This window comes from Scylla paramamosain, chromosome 45 (assembly GCF_035594125.1).
Source record: "Scylla paramamosain isolate STU-SP2022 chromosome 45, ASM3559412v1, whole genome shotgun sequence".
In the NCBI taxonomy this organism is placed as follows: Eukaryota; Metazoa; Arthropoda; class Malacostraca; order Decapoda; family Portunidae; genus Scylla; species Scylla paramamosain.
The window spans coordinates 4,280,676-4,300,000 of record NC_087195.1 but is presented as its reverse complement, the minus strand read 5'-3'; the positions used below and the strand labels follow the sequence as shown (position 1 = coordinate 4,300,000).

General features: G+C 40.3%; 2 protein-coding genes across 5 annotated transcripts in view; one reads left to right on the top strand and one right to left on the bottom strand.

Annotated features, from left to right (window-relative positions):
• LOC135094475 (dehydrogenase/reductase SDR family member 12-like) overlaps positions 1–12,137 on the top strand; it is a 23,042-nt gene extending 10,905 nt beyond the window's left edge. The window contains exons 4-11 of one of the 3 annotated variants that reach the window (XR_010263827.1): positions 351–484; positions 752–972; positions 2,297–2,432; positions 3,043–3,159; positions 3,796–3,898; positions 4,061–4,791; positions 11,303–11,418; positions 11,812–12,137. Coding sequence is in view for 1 of the 3 variants with exons in the window: in XM_063994599.1 (XP_063850669.1) it covers positions 351–484; positions 752–972; positions 2,297–2,432; positions 3,043–3,159; positions 3,796–3,898; positions 4,061–4,770 (1,421 nt within the window). In the remaining 2 variants the exon portion in view is untranslated. Of the gene's footprint in view, positions 1–350; positions 485–751; positions 973–2,296; positions 2,433–3,042; positions 3,160–3,795; positions 3,899–4,060; positions 8,641–11,299; positions 11,419–11,811 lie in introns of those variants that run through there. The other 2 variants (XR_010263828.1, XM_063994599.1) reach the window with 2 other exon arrangements.
• On the bottom strand, positions 9,747–19,325 carry LOC135094478 (transcription termination factor, mitochondrial-like). Of its 2 annotated transcripts, none has more exons than XM_063994602.1 (11): positions 19,240–19,325; positions 17,590–17,658; positions 15,469–15,759; positions 14,832–14,964; positions 14,401–14,497; positions 13,737–13,929; positions 12,747–12,931; positions 12,434–12,530; positions 11,793–11,946; positions 11,190–11,396; positions 9,747–10,305 (listed from the first exon to the last, which is right to left on the bottom strand). In XM_063994602.1, exons 3-11 carry the CDS (start codon positions 15,557–15,559, stop codon positions 10,137–10,139), a joined length of 1,326 nt encoding a protein of 441 aa, XP_063850672.1. In that variant the 5' UTR covers positions 15,560–15,759; positions 17,590–17,658; positions 19,240–19,325; the 3' UTR covers positions 9,747–10,136. The 2 variants fall into 2 exon arrangements, with proteins under 2 accessions (XP_063850672.1, XP_063850673.1); XM_063994603.1 differs by having other exon boundaries at positions 14,865–14,964.

The window sequence follows — 19,325 nt, the reverse complement described above, 5'->3', positions numbered from 1 at the left end:
TCTCTCTCTCTCTCTCCTCTCCTCTCCTTATCTTATATCTATTTTCAGATATGATAGCTTATCTCAAACAGCCTCTTTAAAAATCCTTACTGTTTGTTCCTCCTTTGTATTCCTATGTGTTTGTTACCCCTTCTACTTAGTCACAACCCCGCTCCCTCCTCTCTTCTCTACTCTCTCCCCTCACTCCCTTCATCATCCACATTCTTGCTACTCTTCTTCCTTTCTCTCTCCTTCCAACAGACCTAGAACTTTTAATTCCTCCTTTGTATTCCATTGCGCTTGTGTTACCTCTCCTACCAACTCCTAGAGACCCAGAAGTTTTCATTCATCACCTCCACCCACTCCGGCAGGTTCCAACAGCGGTATCGGGCTGCAGACGGCGCTGGAGGTGGCCAGACGGGGCGGCGTGATCCATATGGTGTGCCGCAACAGGGACGCCGCCACGAAGGCACGCTCTGAAATCATTACCACCACGGGCAATGATGTGAGTGTGTAGGGGGAAGGAGGGATGAAGGAAGGCGAGTGTAGGAGGAGGGGGATGAAGGATGTGTGGGTGAAGGATGCCGAGTATGGGAGAGGAGAGGGAATGAAAGGGAGGGTGTGTGAAGGAACGCGAGTGTGCGGGGAAGAGGAACGAAAGAAAGCTGTGAGAAGGAAGAGGAATGAAAGGCTGTGTGTGTGTGTGTGTGTGTGTGAAGGGATGTTTGTTTCAGTACATTTTGATCCCATTCTGAAAACATCGACCTTTCAGAAAATTCACTTGCACATCGTCGACCTGTCCAAGCCGCGGGAAGTGATCGCGTGGGCGCAGCGGTTCGCGGCTCAGCACGAGCGTCTGGACGTGCTGGTGCACAACGCGGGCTGCATGGTGCACGAGAGGCGAGTGGACGAGGATGGTGTGGAGTGCAACTTTGCCGTCAACACTCTGGCTGTGCACATCCTCACCATCACCTTCATGCCACTGCTGCATAGGTGCGTGTCTAAGGGTTTTTGTTTAAAGATGGCCGCTGTCCTAGGCCAATTAAAAGGGACAAAAAAAGGCTCGTTGAGTGTTGAGTTCTGAATATTTTGGCGTTTTGATTGTTTCTCTCTCTCTCTCTCTCTCTCTCTCTCTCTCTCTCTCTCTCTCTCTCTCTCTCTCTCTCTCTCTCTCTCTCTCTCTCTCTCTCTCTCTCTCTCTCTCTCTCTCTCTCTCTCTCTCTCTACTTCATTAATATTTTTTTTCCTACATGGCTATTAACTTTTATATCTAAACTCATTCCTTTCCTTTTAGTCTAATTTCATCAGACTATTAGCACTGTAAGCTGTGTAGACCTGTATTTAAACTGTCACCATACATACTTTACCCAAGATATACACACTCAGCCATCCTTATCTTAAAAGATTGCTCTCACCAGCCTGCGAGTCACTAATCTCACAAGTAACAGGAAGATGGTACAAAGGTGGTACAGTACATAAGAGGGGCATGGAGGGTACACTTAGTACATTTAGGTTTAATTTTGTGTTTTGTTCATCTTCTAGTTCATTGGTCATATAAAGATAATTCTTGAATGGGTTTTGAAAGGATAAGTTTCTGTATTATAAAGTCGTGCGTTTTTCACGTATTCTTGAAGTGAAATTGTTAGTTATGTAAGTTCTTATTCTTTCCACTCTTAGTTTTCTGTTATTTCCCATTTTCTTCCCTTGTATCTCTCTTCTTCATCCTCCTCCTATACACTGACTTTTCTCATTTTCCTTTGTACTATCCTCCTCTTTCTCCTTCTCCCTTATACATACATCCTTCCTTTCTCTTCCACTTTATCTCCAAACATTCTTTACTCCCTATCCTATATTTACATTCTCCTTCTCTATTTGCTTATCTTCTGTTTATCTCCTTCCTCTTCCCTTTCCCTTTGTTTTTTTTCTCCTTCCTTTTCTTTTCCTTATGTTTTCTCCACTTCCTTATCCTTCAAACACCATTTTCCTTTCCTTTCTCTTCCCTTGGCATTCTCTCAATCACCCTTAAATATCACTCCTTTTACTTAATCTAATGTTCTCTTCTCACTTTACCCTTTCTACACATTCGTTCCATCATTTGTATCTATTCCAAGCTTTCAAAACACCTATCCTTATCTTTCCTTCCCTATTCCCACCACCTTACACTTTAATGTCCCACAAGCACCTTCCTATCCTTCATTCCCTTTCCTTCCCCTGTACCTCCTATACACCTTCCCACACCCTCAGACACTGTCCCTCAATACAAACCCATGTTTTTCTTCTACCTTACCACCTCTCACACTCCCCAACAACCCTGCAGGAGTGAAGAGCCACGTATGGTGATGGTGAGCTCTGCTGGGCTGCTGTGTGTGAGGCTGGATCCCCATGACCTGATGCACGCCAATATGGAACCCTTCGCCGGCAACTTGGTGTACTCACAGAACAAGCGGCAGCAGGTGGGTGGTGCTGGTGGTGGTAGTAGGTATTGTAGTAGCTGCAAATAAAAGGACAAAAATGTTAATTAAAATAATGGAAAAATAATATTGGTTGCAAAAACTTGAAAGAAATAAGAATAAGGGTTAAAGTTAGTAGTGAAAACTTTGGTCTGTCCAAGTAAAATCATAAAGTTATAAAAGAAAATGCAAGTAAGAGGATAATACAAATAAACAGTGAAAAGTAAATTAGTAGCAGAAACTTGGGTTTGTACTTCAGTAAAACAATAGAGAAGTTAAAGAAGGGCAACAGTAAAAACAATAAAAAGCTAGTACCAAAAACTTGTATCTGTACAAATAAAACAATAAAAAAAGTAATAATAAAACTTAGCAAGAAAAAGGACTACAAAAGTAAATCGATAGCAAATAAACTTTCTCTGTAAACATCCCTTTCTTTTCCTTCCCTTATTTTCTCTCTTCCAGCTGCTCAACCTTTCCATTTCTCCTGCATTCCCTGTATTGTAGCAGATTGTGATAAAAAATAATGGTAGCATAGGATCTGAATTCCTGTATTGTGGCTTAATAATAGAAAAAAAACTTTGGGCTCCATCTGAATTCCTGTATTGTGGCTTAGGTTGTGATGACACTGTGGTACGCCCAACACTACAACAAGGTACACTTCTCCTCCATGCACCCCGGCTGGGCAGACACCCCTGCCGTGCGCACCTCCATCCCTCAGTTCTATGAGATGGTGAGTTCCCACACGCCATCACCTCTTGTTTGTTTTTTAATGGTTTAGATTTTAGCACTGCACAAATGCCTCCATTACTGCTATTGTTGACCATTTTGTCTATTATTATTAACTATTTTGCTTCTTCATTACTGCTTTGTTAACCATTGTACATCTTCCTTGCTATTTTTGTTAATTGTTCTTTATCTTTATTATTATTTGTTAACTGTTTTCTATCTTCATTGTTATTTTTGTTTACAGTTCTACATTTTCATTACTTTTTTTTTTTTCCTGTTAGGTAAAACATTCTATATACTTACATTGGAAAGCATTTATGTGGTGCATCTCAGTGAAACATTAGGAAATTAGGGAATTTTTCAGTTTTATAAAGAAGAAAGGCAGATAGAAAAGCTGAATGAAAGTAAATATTGTGAACTCTTACATGAAGCACCACACATTAGAAAGCACTTGTGTGACATACTCCAAGTGGGAAGCTTCAAGACACTTATCCTCCAATTTAAGGTGATCCATTTGGCTTTCCTCTTTAGGGAGTTGCCCAGGCCTGTCCCTCTTTCATAAAAAAAGATAAAAAAGATAAATAAATAATGATAAAAAATAAATAAGATATCTTGATGAAGCATTGTGTCTGCCCCTCAGATGAAGGACAACCTGCGCACACCAGCCCAGGGCGCAGACACGGTGGTGTGGCTTGCCATCTCCAAGGCGGCCCTCAAGCACCCCAGCGGCCTCTTCTTCCAGGGTGAGTGTCTTGGCCTGACTTCAAGGGCCGCGTGTCAGGCTCATGAATCATAAACTGCAGAACTTTGAAATTTGATAAAACCTTGAATCAAGAAATGAAAAAGAAGATTATTTCCTGTACCACAATGTCTATTCCCCACCTCACAAAGCACACCCATTGCAGACCGTGAGCCTGTGTCCACACACTTCCCACTGGCCTGGACCAAATCCTCCATTGAAGAAGAGGACATCCTTATTAATAACATCCAGGAAGTGTACAGTCAGATATACAACAAGGTCATGGCTGGTGCTTCCATCTCCCCTCCCAGCACTGAGGCACCACCACCAGAACCAGAACCACAAGCCACAGAGGACAACAAGGGACCAGAGAGTGCAGAGAAAACACTCCCACATCCTCTTGCTACCGAGTCCGAGCCAGCTGAGTTTCCAGTCTTGCCTCCACCTCCCCCACCTGCAGAGAAAGTTGTGCCAGTGAAATCTGAGGTGCAGGTTGCAGAAGTCCATTCACCACCTGCCTCCTCACACCCTGAAGACACCAGTAAGGGTGCCAGTAAGAACCCTTTTGAAGACCCAAGTGAAGATGAGGATGGTAGTGAAGATGATACCAATGAAAAGGACAAGAGTGAAGATGCCAGACCAACTCCAACCATGCAAGAAAAGACAGAACCAGCAATAGACAACACAAAATTAGATGAAACGAAGGAAACAAAGGAAACGAAGGACTTTGAACCAATTCCCTCGCCTCTTGAAAGGACAGATGCCACAGTAGAAGTGAAAACGTCAGCTGATGGGAAGAAGGAAGATTTGCAAGATGGTGATGGTGATGATGATTCCTCTTCAGCATCTATCGAGCAAGTGATTCCTGAGCCATAGTCCTGAGTATCATAATTCCGGGTAGGTTGTTTTTTGTTTAATTGTAGTTGTAGTTGTTGTTGTTGTGTTCTCTGTAATGACTGGGAAAGACTAACTAGGTATGTGCATTCAGACTCAACTTCAAATAACAAAGATTATTTTTTTTTAGTCAAGGATATAGAAAGGTTGATCTAGAGGAATTTAATTGGGTACCTATAAAAAAATTATACAAATAGATCAAAAGAAAAAAAAAAAAATAATAATAATAATAATGAAAATGCAAAATGGTAAAAAATAATGAAGAGGCAGAATAGTAAACAAATATAGTAATGGAGATGGAAAATAGTTAACAAATAGTAATGAAGATGTAGAATGCTTAAAAGTAGTAATGATAGAAAATAAATAACAAAAATAGTAAAGACGTAGAATGAATAACAAAAATAAAGATAGGGAATGAATAAATGACAGTAGTTAGTTGTAGCAGTAATAAAGATGCCAAGTGGTGTTTCCCAGGTGTTGCAGAGGTGATACAGTAGCAGTAAGTGTCGGCATGTGCATCTAAGAGTGTGTCTGATTGCCGAGCCAAACATAATGTGATGTGCTGTGCCTTGAGCCGAGTCTTGGTGCCCTAGTCAGTCTTCTCAAGCAGGGACTATTGGAATCGTTGATGGGGGGCAATTCTAATGTTGGATCTTCACTCTAGCATTTATATTTGCATTTATATTAGGAAGAGTTTTTAATGTGGATAATTCTGAATGATGTGTTAAGTGCAACATTTATATTAGAAAAATATTTTAACTTAGGGACAGATCAGAGGTTTAGTAATAATGAACAGACTTATAAGATTAATGGGAAATCATCAAAGGTTTAATGACAATGAACAGATATATAACACTAATGTATATGTAGAAAAATTTATTAGTGATAATGAAGAAGTGTATAGATGAGGCAGTGAGGCAGCCACCACCCACCTGCCGTATCTCAGCCAGGGAGTGAGTCGTGTCTCCCTCACAGGTCGCAGTAACTGTATTGTTAAGTCATTCATGGCTGTAGTAGCATCTGTTTGTACCTTCCTTGATTTCTGTTTGCAAGTGTGGGTGAAGCTCAATTGACAAACAGTGGATTTAAACTTTTTTATTTTATCAGGAATAGAATAGTTTTCTTTTCTTGTTAGATTTGTGAATGCAAAATTAAAACAGAAATAAACAAAAATAAATCTCCCAAATCTACCTTGAAAAAAAAACTGAAAAATGCTATAGAGAAAAATTTAACGTTCAGTTACTCATAATTTCTGGATTTTCAATAGACAACGACCATAGTCCAGTTTTGTTTGTCAATGGAGATTCACCCATATATGATTTACAGAGATTTTCCATACATGAATGTGGCTGTGGATAGGTGTAATATTGTTCCATTCCAAGCTTGCTAAGAATAATGCATCTTTAGGATAAGAATTAACTAGCATTTTCACTCACCATTTTTGCACAAGTAAAGTTTGAATTGTCTTCTTTTTAGTCTCATACTTTCCATAACTATCTTTCATTTATACTCTTAACAACAGTAACATTTATGGAACTACTACTGACACTTCACACCCTTCCTTCACATGGTACAGTTGTGATAAGGGAAAGATTAATAGTATTCCTTTTCAGTTTTCACTTTTTTACATGGCTATCTCCCTTCACTTAACACTTCAAAATAGTCTGACTGCTCTTTATTTTTGTATTTCCACTTACCCATGAATTTGAGTTTTGAAAGGTACCATTGAATTCTTTTACATAAACAAGGAACCATTGAATTCTCTTAAGTAAACAAGGTACCATTAAATTATCTTCAGTCTATGAGTTACGGGCATGAGTTTGTAGGTAGATTCATAATTATCTTACACCTTCCATCTCTTGCTCTTCCTTTTCTTAGTTTCTTTCTACATTTTAATACATTTCTTTGTGTTTAACTCAGGTGTTGGGTTGCCTCAAGAATTAAAGGTTTTCAATAGAATTCTTTTGTTCTGACATTATGAAGGGCATTTTTTATTAATTTTACTATCAGCTCTCTTCTATTCTTTTTTAATGTAGAGAATCATCCAATAATTTCACACTCTTTGATTATCTTTATTTTGTCCCTCACCCATTACTGCTTAGGAAACTTTGACAGTGTCATGAATTATCCTACATATTTTGGTTAAGTCTTGCCTTTGTTTATATTTTACTGTTTCCCTGTCTTGTGCTGATGAGAGGAGCATCTCCGAATGTGTGTCTAGTGTAGCTTTTTAAGATTAACAAGGTGAACTGTAGCCAAACTAGTCTAGCATTTATGTCTAATTTTAACATTCATTTCAATTTAGGAGGACAATTAAGTCTAGGATTTGCTACTACTGTCGTCCCTTGAGAGTTGCTATTTAAACTATACAAGTTAGAAATTTGAGGTTTTGCAGTTTGCTTTGGGTAACTATGCCTTCCCATGTGTAGTTAAATAATTTTTCAATAATACAGAAGCAACACGTATAGTTATGATAGTTATGAAGGGAAACATTAGATGTAGGAATGTTTTAAGAGTGTTGTAATGCATTTCAAGATTTTTTAAGGAATATTTTAACATATTTCAAGATGTTTTAAGGAGACAGCAAAAATTTGTAGACATTTGAAACCTACACGAGTCTGTTACCTAACTAAAGTGGATTGCAAGGGACAGCAGTATACACATTAGCATTTCCTGATGAGAGAACCACTTCTGACTGTGTATATTAAGTGTGGCTTGTACCAGCATTACAAGGTACAGTACAGGACATACCAGCTGAGCATTTAGACTTGTGAGGGTGACTGTACAACTCCTGGGATGATTAACTTTGTACTGTGAGAAATATAGGAATAATGAAATGTTGTAATAGTCCTAAGTAATGTGCTCGACTATCTGGGAATATTGTAATAGTCATAACAAACTATCGCCTGTGGGTGAATATTTATCATACTAAGAAAAATTGTAATAATGGTGGTAGTAACAGTAATTTTATCTATCTGGGCTGTATGTTTTATTATTTACCAAGAAAATTTGTAGCAGTATAAGTAGTAGTAGTACGCTGTTGTCTACCTGGGCTGAAACTTCTACTATTATGCAGCGAAGGATGTTGAAGTGGTTGTAATTATGTAATCATTCTATACTAACTGTTGAGAAATTTTTGCCACTGTGCCAGAATGTGTTAGTTGTAATAGACTGTATCTTTGTATGGACCAGGCTGATGTTCCTGTAAAAAGAAATATGTAGATTTGTAGTTGTAGTAGTAGTAGTAGTAGTAATAGTGATAGCAGTGACATTTCTAGTAGTTGTAATGATAGTAGTAGTAGTAGTTGTTGTAGTAAGGTGAAATAAAGTATGAAAAGCATGTTTTGTATTAGTAAGTATAGTTGAGAGGTTGTCTTGCAAAAAATAGGAATAGTATTATGTTGTTACCTTTTCAGCATCTGTGATTATTACATTTATATGCATGATTCCCAAAAAATTAACAAATCTAGCAAGTGTGAGATATAAAGTTTTAGGCAGAGATTAAATATAACAAGCATTTTGAATCATTGAGGGAAAAATGTATTGAGAACCCAACCAGTCATATTTGTGGCCTTTGAAGAATCCTGATAAAAAGTCACACCATTTAAGATGACAGGTGTGTGAAGATCAGGAACAGGGAGGAGGAAGGAGAGGGAAAGGTTGTGCATATAGGTCAGGTTTCTGTAGTTGAAGTAAGAGAAATACAGACCTGAAGTTAAGAGGGAATTCTTAACTTTTATAACAGAGAATTAAGTAAAGAAAAAAGTGTGGATCAGATTTTTGCAGTTGAACTAAAAGGAGATACAGGCCTTAAGTTAGAGAGAGCTCTTGTCTTTTATAACAGCGAGGATTCGAGGATTAAAGAAAGAAATGGTGATGTAGATAAAACTTCAGCATTTGAAATAAGAGGAATATAGACCATAAGTTAGAATTGTCTTTCATCACAGGGAGGATTAAAGAAGGAAAAGGTTGTGTGGATCAGACTTTGGCATTTGAAATAAGAAGAATATAGACCTCAAGTTGTAGGAGAATACAGGTTTTAAGTTAATTCTTGGGTCTTTTAATACATGTGAAGTTGTCTCTACTAACCCCTTTCAGCTCTCCTCGGTCAGCCCAGGTAGTGCCCGCAGCCTTCAGCCCACATTTTCATGGTACATTATTTTATATGAACTGATTGTATATGTTTTGTGCACATAGTATTTTGTAAGGTTGTTAAAGAATTGTATTAAACTGTACACATTATTTTCTTCTTCCTTTCTTTGTTTAATGCTGTAAGGTGTAAAGTGGTGGTGATGTAGTAGTAGTAATGGGGATATATTTGCAGTTAGTCAAGTAACCTCCCATACTTGCTTTCACTTTGTGGTAAGTTTGTCCCTCAGTTTCAAAATCCTTTCATCCAAGAGTCTATAAAGTACCAGTTTTTGTTATATTGACATTAGGGGACTTGTGATGACTGTCAGGGAACTTAAGATTTGAAGGGAAATGCTTAATACAGAGGGAGTAAAAAGTTAATTCGGTCTATGACTGTACAAGTAACTTTAAGTATTTTTTGCCATAGGAAACTTTACAAGTGTCTAGATTATCACATTTTAGATTTCACTGGAAGATTCAAAAGAAAATACTCAACACAGTGGAAATAAAAAGTGATGGGTAAATCTGACTGACTGTAAAGGTAATTAAGTGTTTTTTTAAGTTTTCCTGTGACAGCAACCAAAATTAATAAGAATCTGGATTATCACCTTTAAAATCTCATTGGATTCTGTCACTTAAATATATCCTCTGATAGTAGACAACATTGTGTCCACCACTTACCAATTTCAGATCATTCTTAAAACTATTGACATACAGAAGCAGAGTATTTGTTTGAATGGGATTTGAGAGACGTCACTTGGCTACAATGTTGCGGCACCTTCCCATTCTAAATCAATTAATTCTAATGGGGTTTAAGAAGTCAGATGCATTGGTAACTAGTTTATATTCAAAATAAATACAAATGATTTATTTACATCTAACAGATTAGAATGCCAAAATATGACCAAGGTTTTTTTTTTTATTTTTCAGTTCTTTCTCTCCACATGTCTTCCAAGTAACTTACACACCAACTATGAAATCACAGCCTTAAATTTCACACGATTACGCACACACACACACTCACTCACTCACTCACTCACTCACTCATACTCACACACTTACTCATTCACACACTTAAATACACCCTCTCATATTCATTCACATTTCCCTCCCTCTCTCTCTCACATACCTGCAATCCTGTCACACCACATGAAGCAGTCCAGACCTTCCACCAAGTCATTCTTCACCACCTCACCCTCACTCCAGTCTCAGTAACATCATGACTGCTTTTTGAACTTCTTCTTGTACTGGGTTGTGATCTCCTTGAACTGAGCAGGAGTGCGGCAGAGAAGAATCAGTGGGAAGGGGAAGAAACCAATTTTCTTGAGCTCCTTAATTCTGATGGCTGTGCGTTCCTCGGAGTATTGGAATACCCTCATGCAGGACCTGGAGTGGTGAGGACAGGTGAGGGAGTGTTAGGTTGGAGAGTTGTCAGTTTGAGGTCACAGAAGGATGAAATGTTGAAGTCAAGTCTCTGGTAAGACTGAATAAGTGTTAAAGATTAATTGTACAAAGAATGATGGTGTGTCAAGTCATTGGATTGGTTGGATGCAAGTTGAAGTTGGTTTGAAGTTTAATATAGGCATAGGAAAGATAAGTTAAGAAAAGTTAATGGTAAAGTTGAATGGAAGTTTGTCGGTTTGAGGTCAACTACACGGAAGAAAGACGAGATGTCAAGACAAGTCACAGAGAAAGTTCGAGTCAGTTTATGGTCACTTACATAAAAGAAAGATATGTTAAGATTAGTCACTAGAAAATTTAGATAAATAATCAGATAGTGAAGAGGTCAACTATGTGCATGAAAAAGGCTAGATATGAGACTGCTCACCAAAGAGATTGATATAAAACTTTGTGCTTGTTGAGGAAAGTAACATGTTGCTGAAAATGGGAAACACAACTCTATTTTCCCTGCCTCAGTCCAAGGGGGGATGGCCACAGCAGACAAATCTTCATCACCCCCTATCTAAATGCTCCCCTCTTGACTGCTCAGGTGCTTGGTCTCCACTAACACCACCTTACCCTAATATCTTCCATTCCTATTAACACCTTCAATTTCCATACACTATCCTTACAAACTCTTCCATTTGTCTTAATTCTTAACAGTTTCACTCATACATCCTTACAAACTCTTTCTTCACCTTGTCCTAGCAACTTCCCAATGGCATTCCTTTCCTATTAACGCATCAAATTTCAACCAAACATCATCCTTACAAACTCTCTCCTCTTCATCATAATTCTAAGCATGTCTGGTATTTCCTTCCAAGCCTCACCTTATTTCCTGTGCAGTTATTCCCTCAGCATACAGAAGGTCAAGGATTCGACTAAACTTGCTGATGTGGAGTCTCTTGAGGATCTCGTTGCTCTCAAACTTGTCCTCCAGCAGACTCAGCTCGCAGTGGAGACGCTCGGCCAAGTAGCTGAGGAGGGACTTGTGGTGACCCAGCAGCTCCTTCCCACACTGGTACCGCTCACAGAACCTGATGGCCAACAGTGGGGATGGTAAGGTGTTATGCAGTGAGGAATAGTACAAGACATTCAGTGAGGCTTTCATGTATACCCAAGATCACCATTACCCTTCTGAGTACTGTGTCAGTTTAGCAATATAATTAGTAACACAGTTCATCCTATCTAATAAAATGCATTCACTGAGGCCGTCACATACACTCAAGGTTATCATTTCTCGTGTCCTGTGCCAAGTTAATAGTATAATCAACAACACGGCTCAACCTGGCTTACACAATACATTCAGTGCAGCTTTCACGCAAACTCAGGGTCACTTTTACCCTATTACTCATCATACAGCCTGTGCCTCTCCCAACTTTCTTCATCTGCCTCTCTAAGCCCACCACACAAACACCAACCTAATGACCTGCCTGTCAAATATCTTATCAGAGCAGCGACACATCCAGGGCCTGAGTGTAGTGTAGCCGAGCTCCATGGCACGGCGCAGCCTCTCCTCAGCCTTCTTCAGGGAGTACTCAAACACCCACAGGTCCGACACAATGTCCTTGGGAGACATGTCATAATCTGCAGTGAAGAGGTGTGGGCTGACAAAGGTGGCAAGTCACTGGGGGTTATCTTGCTATGAAGAGGGAAAGGGTTTTGAGAAAGATGTACTTTTTAGTCCTTGAAAGGAACAAGGAAAATGCACAAATACATGCCTAATGAAAAAGACCAGGGGGGAATGTCAAGTGTACAATACAGTTCTGCAAGACATAGTCTGCACTTTGATTTCCCTTACATATTTCTTGAGAGTGGAAAGGGAAAGAAACTTAAGCCAATATTTTTAAAATGCTTCAGTGCTTCATCTTAATTATTTTCAAGACCAGTGGAAATATACAAGTTTTCAAAAGTGTTTTCATGACAAGTGACAGTTTAACAGGGACTCTGAATCAACAGGAAAACCCCACCATGAGAGCCCAGCCAATCATCTGTGGGCTCTGGCATCGGTCACAATGAGGGAACAAGGCCCAAGTGACACCCTGCCCTGCCACGCCCCCACCCCACCACTCACGATGGAACAAGTCGATGAAGGAGTCAAGGCGCTTGATGTTCAATGCAAGGGTTCTGTGAGGCTTGCCAATCTTCTCACTGAACAACTCAACAGGGACCTGAGAGAAGTAATCTGTTAGTACCTACAAATATTTCATATCTGCTCATTTATGTCCTGTTCAGTACTTAAAAACACTTCACATCAGCTCATTTGTGTTACTTAGCAAATATCAACACAGTTTGGGATTGCTGGCCAGTTACATAGATTAATACAACTGCTTTATGAAAACAAAGTGTGATTTCAAGTGGCAGTCACACACAGAGTACACCATTACTTTTATTCTCTCCGCCAAGTAATAGATGCGGTTAGGGTGGTGAGGGAAGTTTAGCGCCTCCTTCCTGAACTGGGTCTGGTAGGTGGTCATTTGGCCCAGGCTCAGGTAACAGAAGCCCAGCCCCTCACTGTGCTGCTGGAACAGGTACGGCTCCTGGATCTTGCGTAGTTTCTCACCAAGCACGTCTGTAAGAAATATTCAGTTGTTTTTCTAGTTGCTTTTTAAGGAAAGAAGATTTGGAGGTAAAGAGGAAGAGAATGTTAAGTAGGAGGGGTAAGCTGGCAGCCTGTCCATCATAGCTTATAAAATACAGAATCTTTAATTGGAAAAATAATAATAATCTTGTGTTTCCCTAACATATGTGGATCTGCCTAAGTCTACATTATATACATTAAGTAGTTTCATATCTGGTAAGCCAAATCTATTTACCTTTATACTAGGCACACACACACACACACACACACACACACACACACACACACACACACACACACACACACACACACACACACACACACACACACACACACACACACACACACACACACACACACACACACACACACCTTCTCAGCCCTATTGGCCTCTGGTGGAAAGGGACAGTCTCATGAACCATCCTGCTACACCCCATTATAAAGCCAAACAAAATCCCATCATTCCCATTACAACAGAAGACACCACAGAGACACAACAAGCACACATGTACAGCAGACCTCTACCCTGCCCTGCTTGGAGAGGCTTGAGTGCATCCGTCACCAATCAAACAAGACCAAGCAAATACTTAAGTCCCTCCCAAACACTCATGTCCTTCCATCCTACAGACACCCAAGTAAACAACCAATTAGTTCGTCCATCCTATAATGCCAAGACAAACACTCAACTTCCATCCTTCACACACACAAGGAAATACTCAGCAAGTCCTTCCATCTTACACATCCTACACTCAACCAGTCTGTCCATCCTACAGTACCCAAGCAAATCTCCCCGCACCTGCATTCTGGCCAAGTATCCAAGGAATTCTGTTCATCTGCTCTCCGCCTATGCCACACTGGTGAAGGACGCGCAGGTTGTTAACAATCTCCTGCTCCGGGATGTTGCAGGATATCAGGATGTACTGGGCATCCTTGTGGGTCATGCCGAAGAGGTCCTGCAGCATTCCCAGGGCAGCATCTAGGGTGTCTGACTTAAGGATGGAGGGGTTTTTAAAACACTTCAGTTTCATTTTGTGTTAGAAGTCATTTAATTTTTTTTAGTCAAGTTAATATTGGGTTTTCATTTCCTAGTCATTTAATTTTGTAGTCAAATTAAGGTCGTTTTTCATTTCTAAAGTTGAATGTAATTTGTGTTTAATATTCTGCTTAAGTTTAAACTATTTTCAGCTACATATTCATTACATTTTTTTTATTTTTCTGATTAAATTCAAATTGTATTTCAATTTCCAGTTGTATTTCAATTTTTCAATGCAATTTAAGTTGTATTTAACATTTTTTTTTCATAGATAAACCTGCCTTTGATTTTTTTACAGTAATATTTAAGCTGTTATAACCTGTAGTCTTTTCAGATTTATTTGAACATTTTTATTTATATTTATTTATTTATTTTATTTTTTATTTATTTATTTATTCATTTGCTAAGACAACTACGAGAGTGTTACCTTTTCAGAGTTGTGGTGGTGGTGGTTCTCCTGCCGGGGTTGTGCACACTTGTGGTCGTCCTGCAAGTGGGGAGTGGCACTGCCTGCACCACTGTGCCTGGTGAACCAGCAAGAGGCCACAGTGTCATCAGGAGGGTAAGGTTAGATTGGGATAAGTCCGGTCAAGTTAGGTCAGGTCACCACTGCTGAGTACTTTCACTGGTCAATAATGGTTTAGTGGTAATGGACAAGAAGGAATCTTGATCGTTACCATCCTGCATCTCATATTTTTAGACTAGGTATTTTCTCTCTCTCTCTCTCTCTCTCTCTCTCTCTCTCTCTCTCTCTCTCTCTCTCTCTCTCTCTCTCTCTCTCTCTCTCTCTCTCTCTCTCTCTCTCTCTAAAAACCACCACACCTGTAATAACTCAAAGGAACTCTCCTCACTACACACCTATCAGGGTTGGGTGTGGAGAGAACCGCCCACCTGGTGCTGGAGTGAAAGAGGACACCTGGCTGCCACCCAAGCCTGCCCATCAACATCTGTCTTCTCACCTGCCCACAGCACAGGTGAGTCCAGGAAAGTGCTGGAAAGATCAGTATAAGTGTTACCTCTATATACAATGCTGACTTCTCCCTCAAACACTGGGATGGGTAAGGTGTTTCTCTCCAGTGCATTTTTTATTTCTTCTAATACTGAGAAAGGTAAATCAGATGACCTCTTAATGTATGTATTTTTCTCTCTCTCTCTCAAATACTGGGATGGGTGACCTTTCTGATGTATTGTTGTTTGCATGAGATACAATACTAAATAATGCTACAGAAATAGAAGTTGAGAGGAAAATGTCTCCTGTTTTATACAAAGAAAATGTGTATTATTCATATGCATTACTATTTCTCATCTATTCATCCATTACGTCTAATACAAAACTTTTAAATCAATTTCTTCATTTCTTTATTTTTAAACTTAATTACCTATTCGTCAATGTTTACTGTATGAAAGTTATTTAAATTTTACATCCTTCACTCCATTCCATTATCATTCATATCAACACATTTCTTTTAGCCACTCCTAACACAGCATGACTCACCTCCCAGGGCAGTCCTCAGGGTGGTGGAGGGCCTTGCTGGGCGGCACACTTCGGAAACAAGAGATAAACATGGTTGCAAAAGCCGAGTCATGTTTGTAAGAGAGAGACGCTGCTGTATTGCTTCATGGGACTGAGTTGTGAGTGTGATAGTGAGGCTTCTTATACTGAGACTTAAGCTTCACTGTCATGGCTCTCTCTTCCACTGGTCTGCTCTCAGTCAAGGTCCAGTTTAGTCAGCTTTTGTCCAGTCAGTAACATTGCTGTCTGCATCATTTCAGCTTCTCGTCTTACCTGGAAAAGTATATTAGCATTGTATATTCATCTACACACCAGGCAAAGGTAGCAAATTCACTGATTAACTAATGCATAATCTTGTGTTTCAGGCTTGAGGACACTGAAAGAAGTACTGCCATTCACTTATGTTGCTACTGCCGCCACCACCACCACCACCACCTTTCAGTTATCCCCTTTTCCTTCCTGGCATATTCTCTCTCTCTCTCTCTCTCTCTCTCTCTCTCTCTCTCTCTCTCTCTCTCTCTCTCTCTCCACACACACACCACACCACACCACACCACAGCCCACAGTATGTCCCCCACAGTATGTTTATGAACCACAGGTGACTCACGACAGCCTCTCAAGACACCCATTTCTATTATTCTACTATTCCTTGTCCCTTATCTTAACTCACTCCACTTTTTTTTACACCTTCCTTACTTTTCCTCACATTTCTCTACTTCAGACATGCTTCTGTGGTCCTCCTTTCAGACATGCCTTGCCTTAACCCATTCCAGTTTGCTATTCTAACACAATCTCTTTCTCCCCCAACAGAGGACACCACCATTACGAAGAGAAGAGGAGCACCATCATCACACCACCACCAAGAGAAGAGGAGCACCATCATCACACCACCACCAAGAGAAGAGGAGCACCATCATCACACCACCACCAAGAGAAGAGGAGCACCATCATCACACCACCACCACCACCAAGAGAAAGGAGCACTATCTATCACCAAGTGAAATCTGAAACTAGTGAATGTAAGACTTGTTGTTGGCTGGCTGTGATGCAGGTAAATAAGCAGCAAGTGTTTGAAAATCAGAGTCGCAGGCTCTCCAACTTTGAATTTTTATTTATTTATTTATGTGTGATTGTACAGTGTTCTTTTGTATGTCATTGATGTATATATATAAACAAATTATGTATAGATGTATATAAATAACGATTGGCTCCTTTCACTCCTGTCAATGGTATTATACAATGTTACTGTATATATATTGCTGGGACAATAAATTCCTACAACTCCAATTCAACTTCTCTAACTTCTCCTTACTAACCTATACAGGTGGACATTTACGGACATTTGTACCTTCCACTCTCACAGTAATGTAATGTCATCATTGTGTCTTTGGTGGTGTGTGAGACAGATAAGTCACGGTGATATCATTGGTCATCTTTCACACATTAGGCTTCAATGATGTCCATGTAGCATAAAATGTGAATTTAAAAACACAAAACTTCCAGAACCTCGTACAAAAATTCATCAAGGGATGCAGTGAGGAACTGTCTTTCCACAACCATGGTTGTGGCATCCCTTCATCTTCTACTCAAACCATCTACCTTCACTAAGAGGACAGTTGGAATCTAATGCAACTCTTACAGCAAGGCAGCTGAAGGGAAGCAGTGGTGATGCCACCACCATGGCTGTGAAAAGACATTTCCTCACTGCATCCCTCGATGAATTCTTGCATGAGGTTCTGGAAGTTTTGTGTTTTTAAATTCACGTTTTGCTATATTAACACCATTGAAGCCTGACATGTGAAGATGTATGACAGAATGGTATCACCATGACTTGTCTGCCTTACAGTTACTACCACAAACACCACGGCATGAACAGAGCATGATGTGTTTTTCCCAAGGAAAAAGTTGGTTACACCTCACCAAAGACACAATGAACACTGACACTGGTAACAAATACTGGTCATTGTTACTGTGGTCATCAGTGAGGAGGAGAGATGCACTTGAGATCCCAAGAAGTTAATTTGTCCATGCCCATTTATCACTGATACTTCAAAATGTCCTCAAAGTGTTAGAAGAGAAGAGAATCACACAATTAACACTCACACACTGTCCCTCAGCACCAGGCAGGCAGCGGCAGACTCTCTGCATCACACATGACACTGCTGCACCACTCTGGAAAGACACACCTTGTCAGGAAGAGCCTGGTCTGGGGGTCCATGGTGAGTCTGGCAAGACTACTAGTCTCACCTCAAAACCCACAAGGATAAAAGAGGCACCAAGGCAGTCATACAGCTCAACATATTATAGGAACTGAGAAATTTGTGCTAATTCAAAATAAGTGGCACAAGAAAGACAGTTTTAAGACAACACTGCACACTATGTCATATCCTACACAATGCTAACATACTGAAGGTCTATAGAGGGAAAAATAATGTGATACAGAGGTAAAATTCCCATCCTGCACCTCTCCCTCCCATGGTTCACCTCTGCATTTTGAGACCCATCACATCCTACATCTCTTCCTTACACAGTTCACTTCTCTGCACAAACTGTAGCACAAACACAAACTGTAACACCCTGTCCTGGATCATCAAACAAACAAACACTGACTTTAACACTAACAGATTATCTGCCTGAAGGATGCTTGCAACAAACCCCAAAACTGTTCAGCACCAGGTTAGGCGTAACAGTAAACAAATAAACTACAAACAGCTCACCATAAGAAACAGAGGAAATAATAAGATAATGTACAGCTGCAGTCATAAGTTGTGTCCTGCTTCGTCACCATGATGAACAATAACCAGTTCAGGTTTGGAGGTTTGAACAACGGTGCATCGCAAGGAGAGAAGTGCCAGGTGCCGGGGTGGGGAGGGATCCTTCTATCAACACCCTTGATGGCAGAAGGGTGGTTACCGCCCAGCCTCAGACAACAAGTTCAGGATAATTATGATTACAAAGGACATTTCAGTATTACAATGTTGGCTCTGGTTGATGGTGATTACAAGTCTTTGTATGCAGGTAACTTGCTTAATATTCCAAATGCACATAGTTTTCCCTTTTCACAGTGTCCTCTTACTGTTGGCAATGATGTCTCTCCATTAAAGCATCTCCTGGTCGTGCAGACTCTACTAGGCACTGGGCTCCTTAGGGTCCCTGATACCTCTTCCCCTGCACATATTCCAAGCGGGGTATGTCAGACGCACGGCTCCACACACCGTCCACACAGCTGGCCACGGTGCACTGTGGTGGAGTGCACGAGCCACGAAGCCAGAGCGTGCTGGCTTTCTCGGCTCACGATGTAAACAAACCATAATTCCATTCCACGTTAATAAATAAATTTGGATGTTTTCTTTATCCATTGCATATAATAGTGCTGTCAATGGCTATCAAACATTCTCGGACACTATTCCTTCTATTATGTAATTTATGTTAATAGGCGTTCTCATCTGACCCTGGAAAACTGCCTGCCATTGGGAATTGTGGGAAGGCGGCTCAGTGTTGACGACAAAGTGTTTCCTCGGCTCGGACGGCAATGCAGCCTTTTGCACTCCCGTCGGCGGCATGCTTCCACTTTTCCAGGCACAATCAGCCGCGAAGTGCCCCGTGTAGACCAGCCTTCCATCACCGGCTATCGTCTCCCTCTCTGTCACCACTGCATCCACTATAATCACTAACAGTTCCTATAATACCTTGACTCATCACTGGTAAAAGACCACTGCTCGGGAGACTGAAAGAGGGTTAAAGAATACTTACACGTTTAGACAGCGTACAGGCACAGACACTCGACACTCCCCCTCCGAAAGTCACAAGTTCACTGACGGACGGTCTGGTTTTGTTGT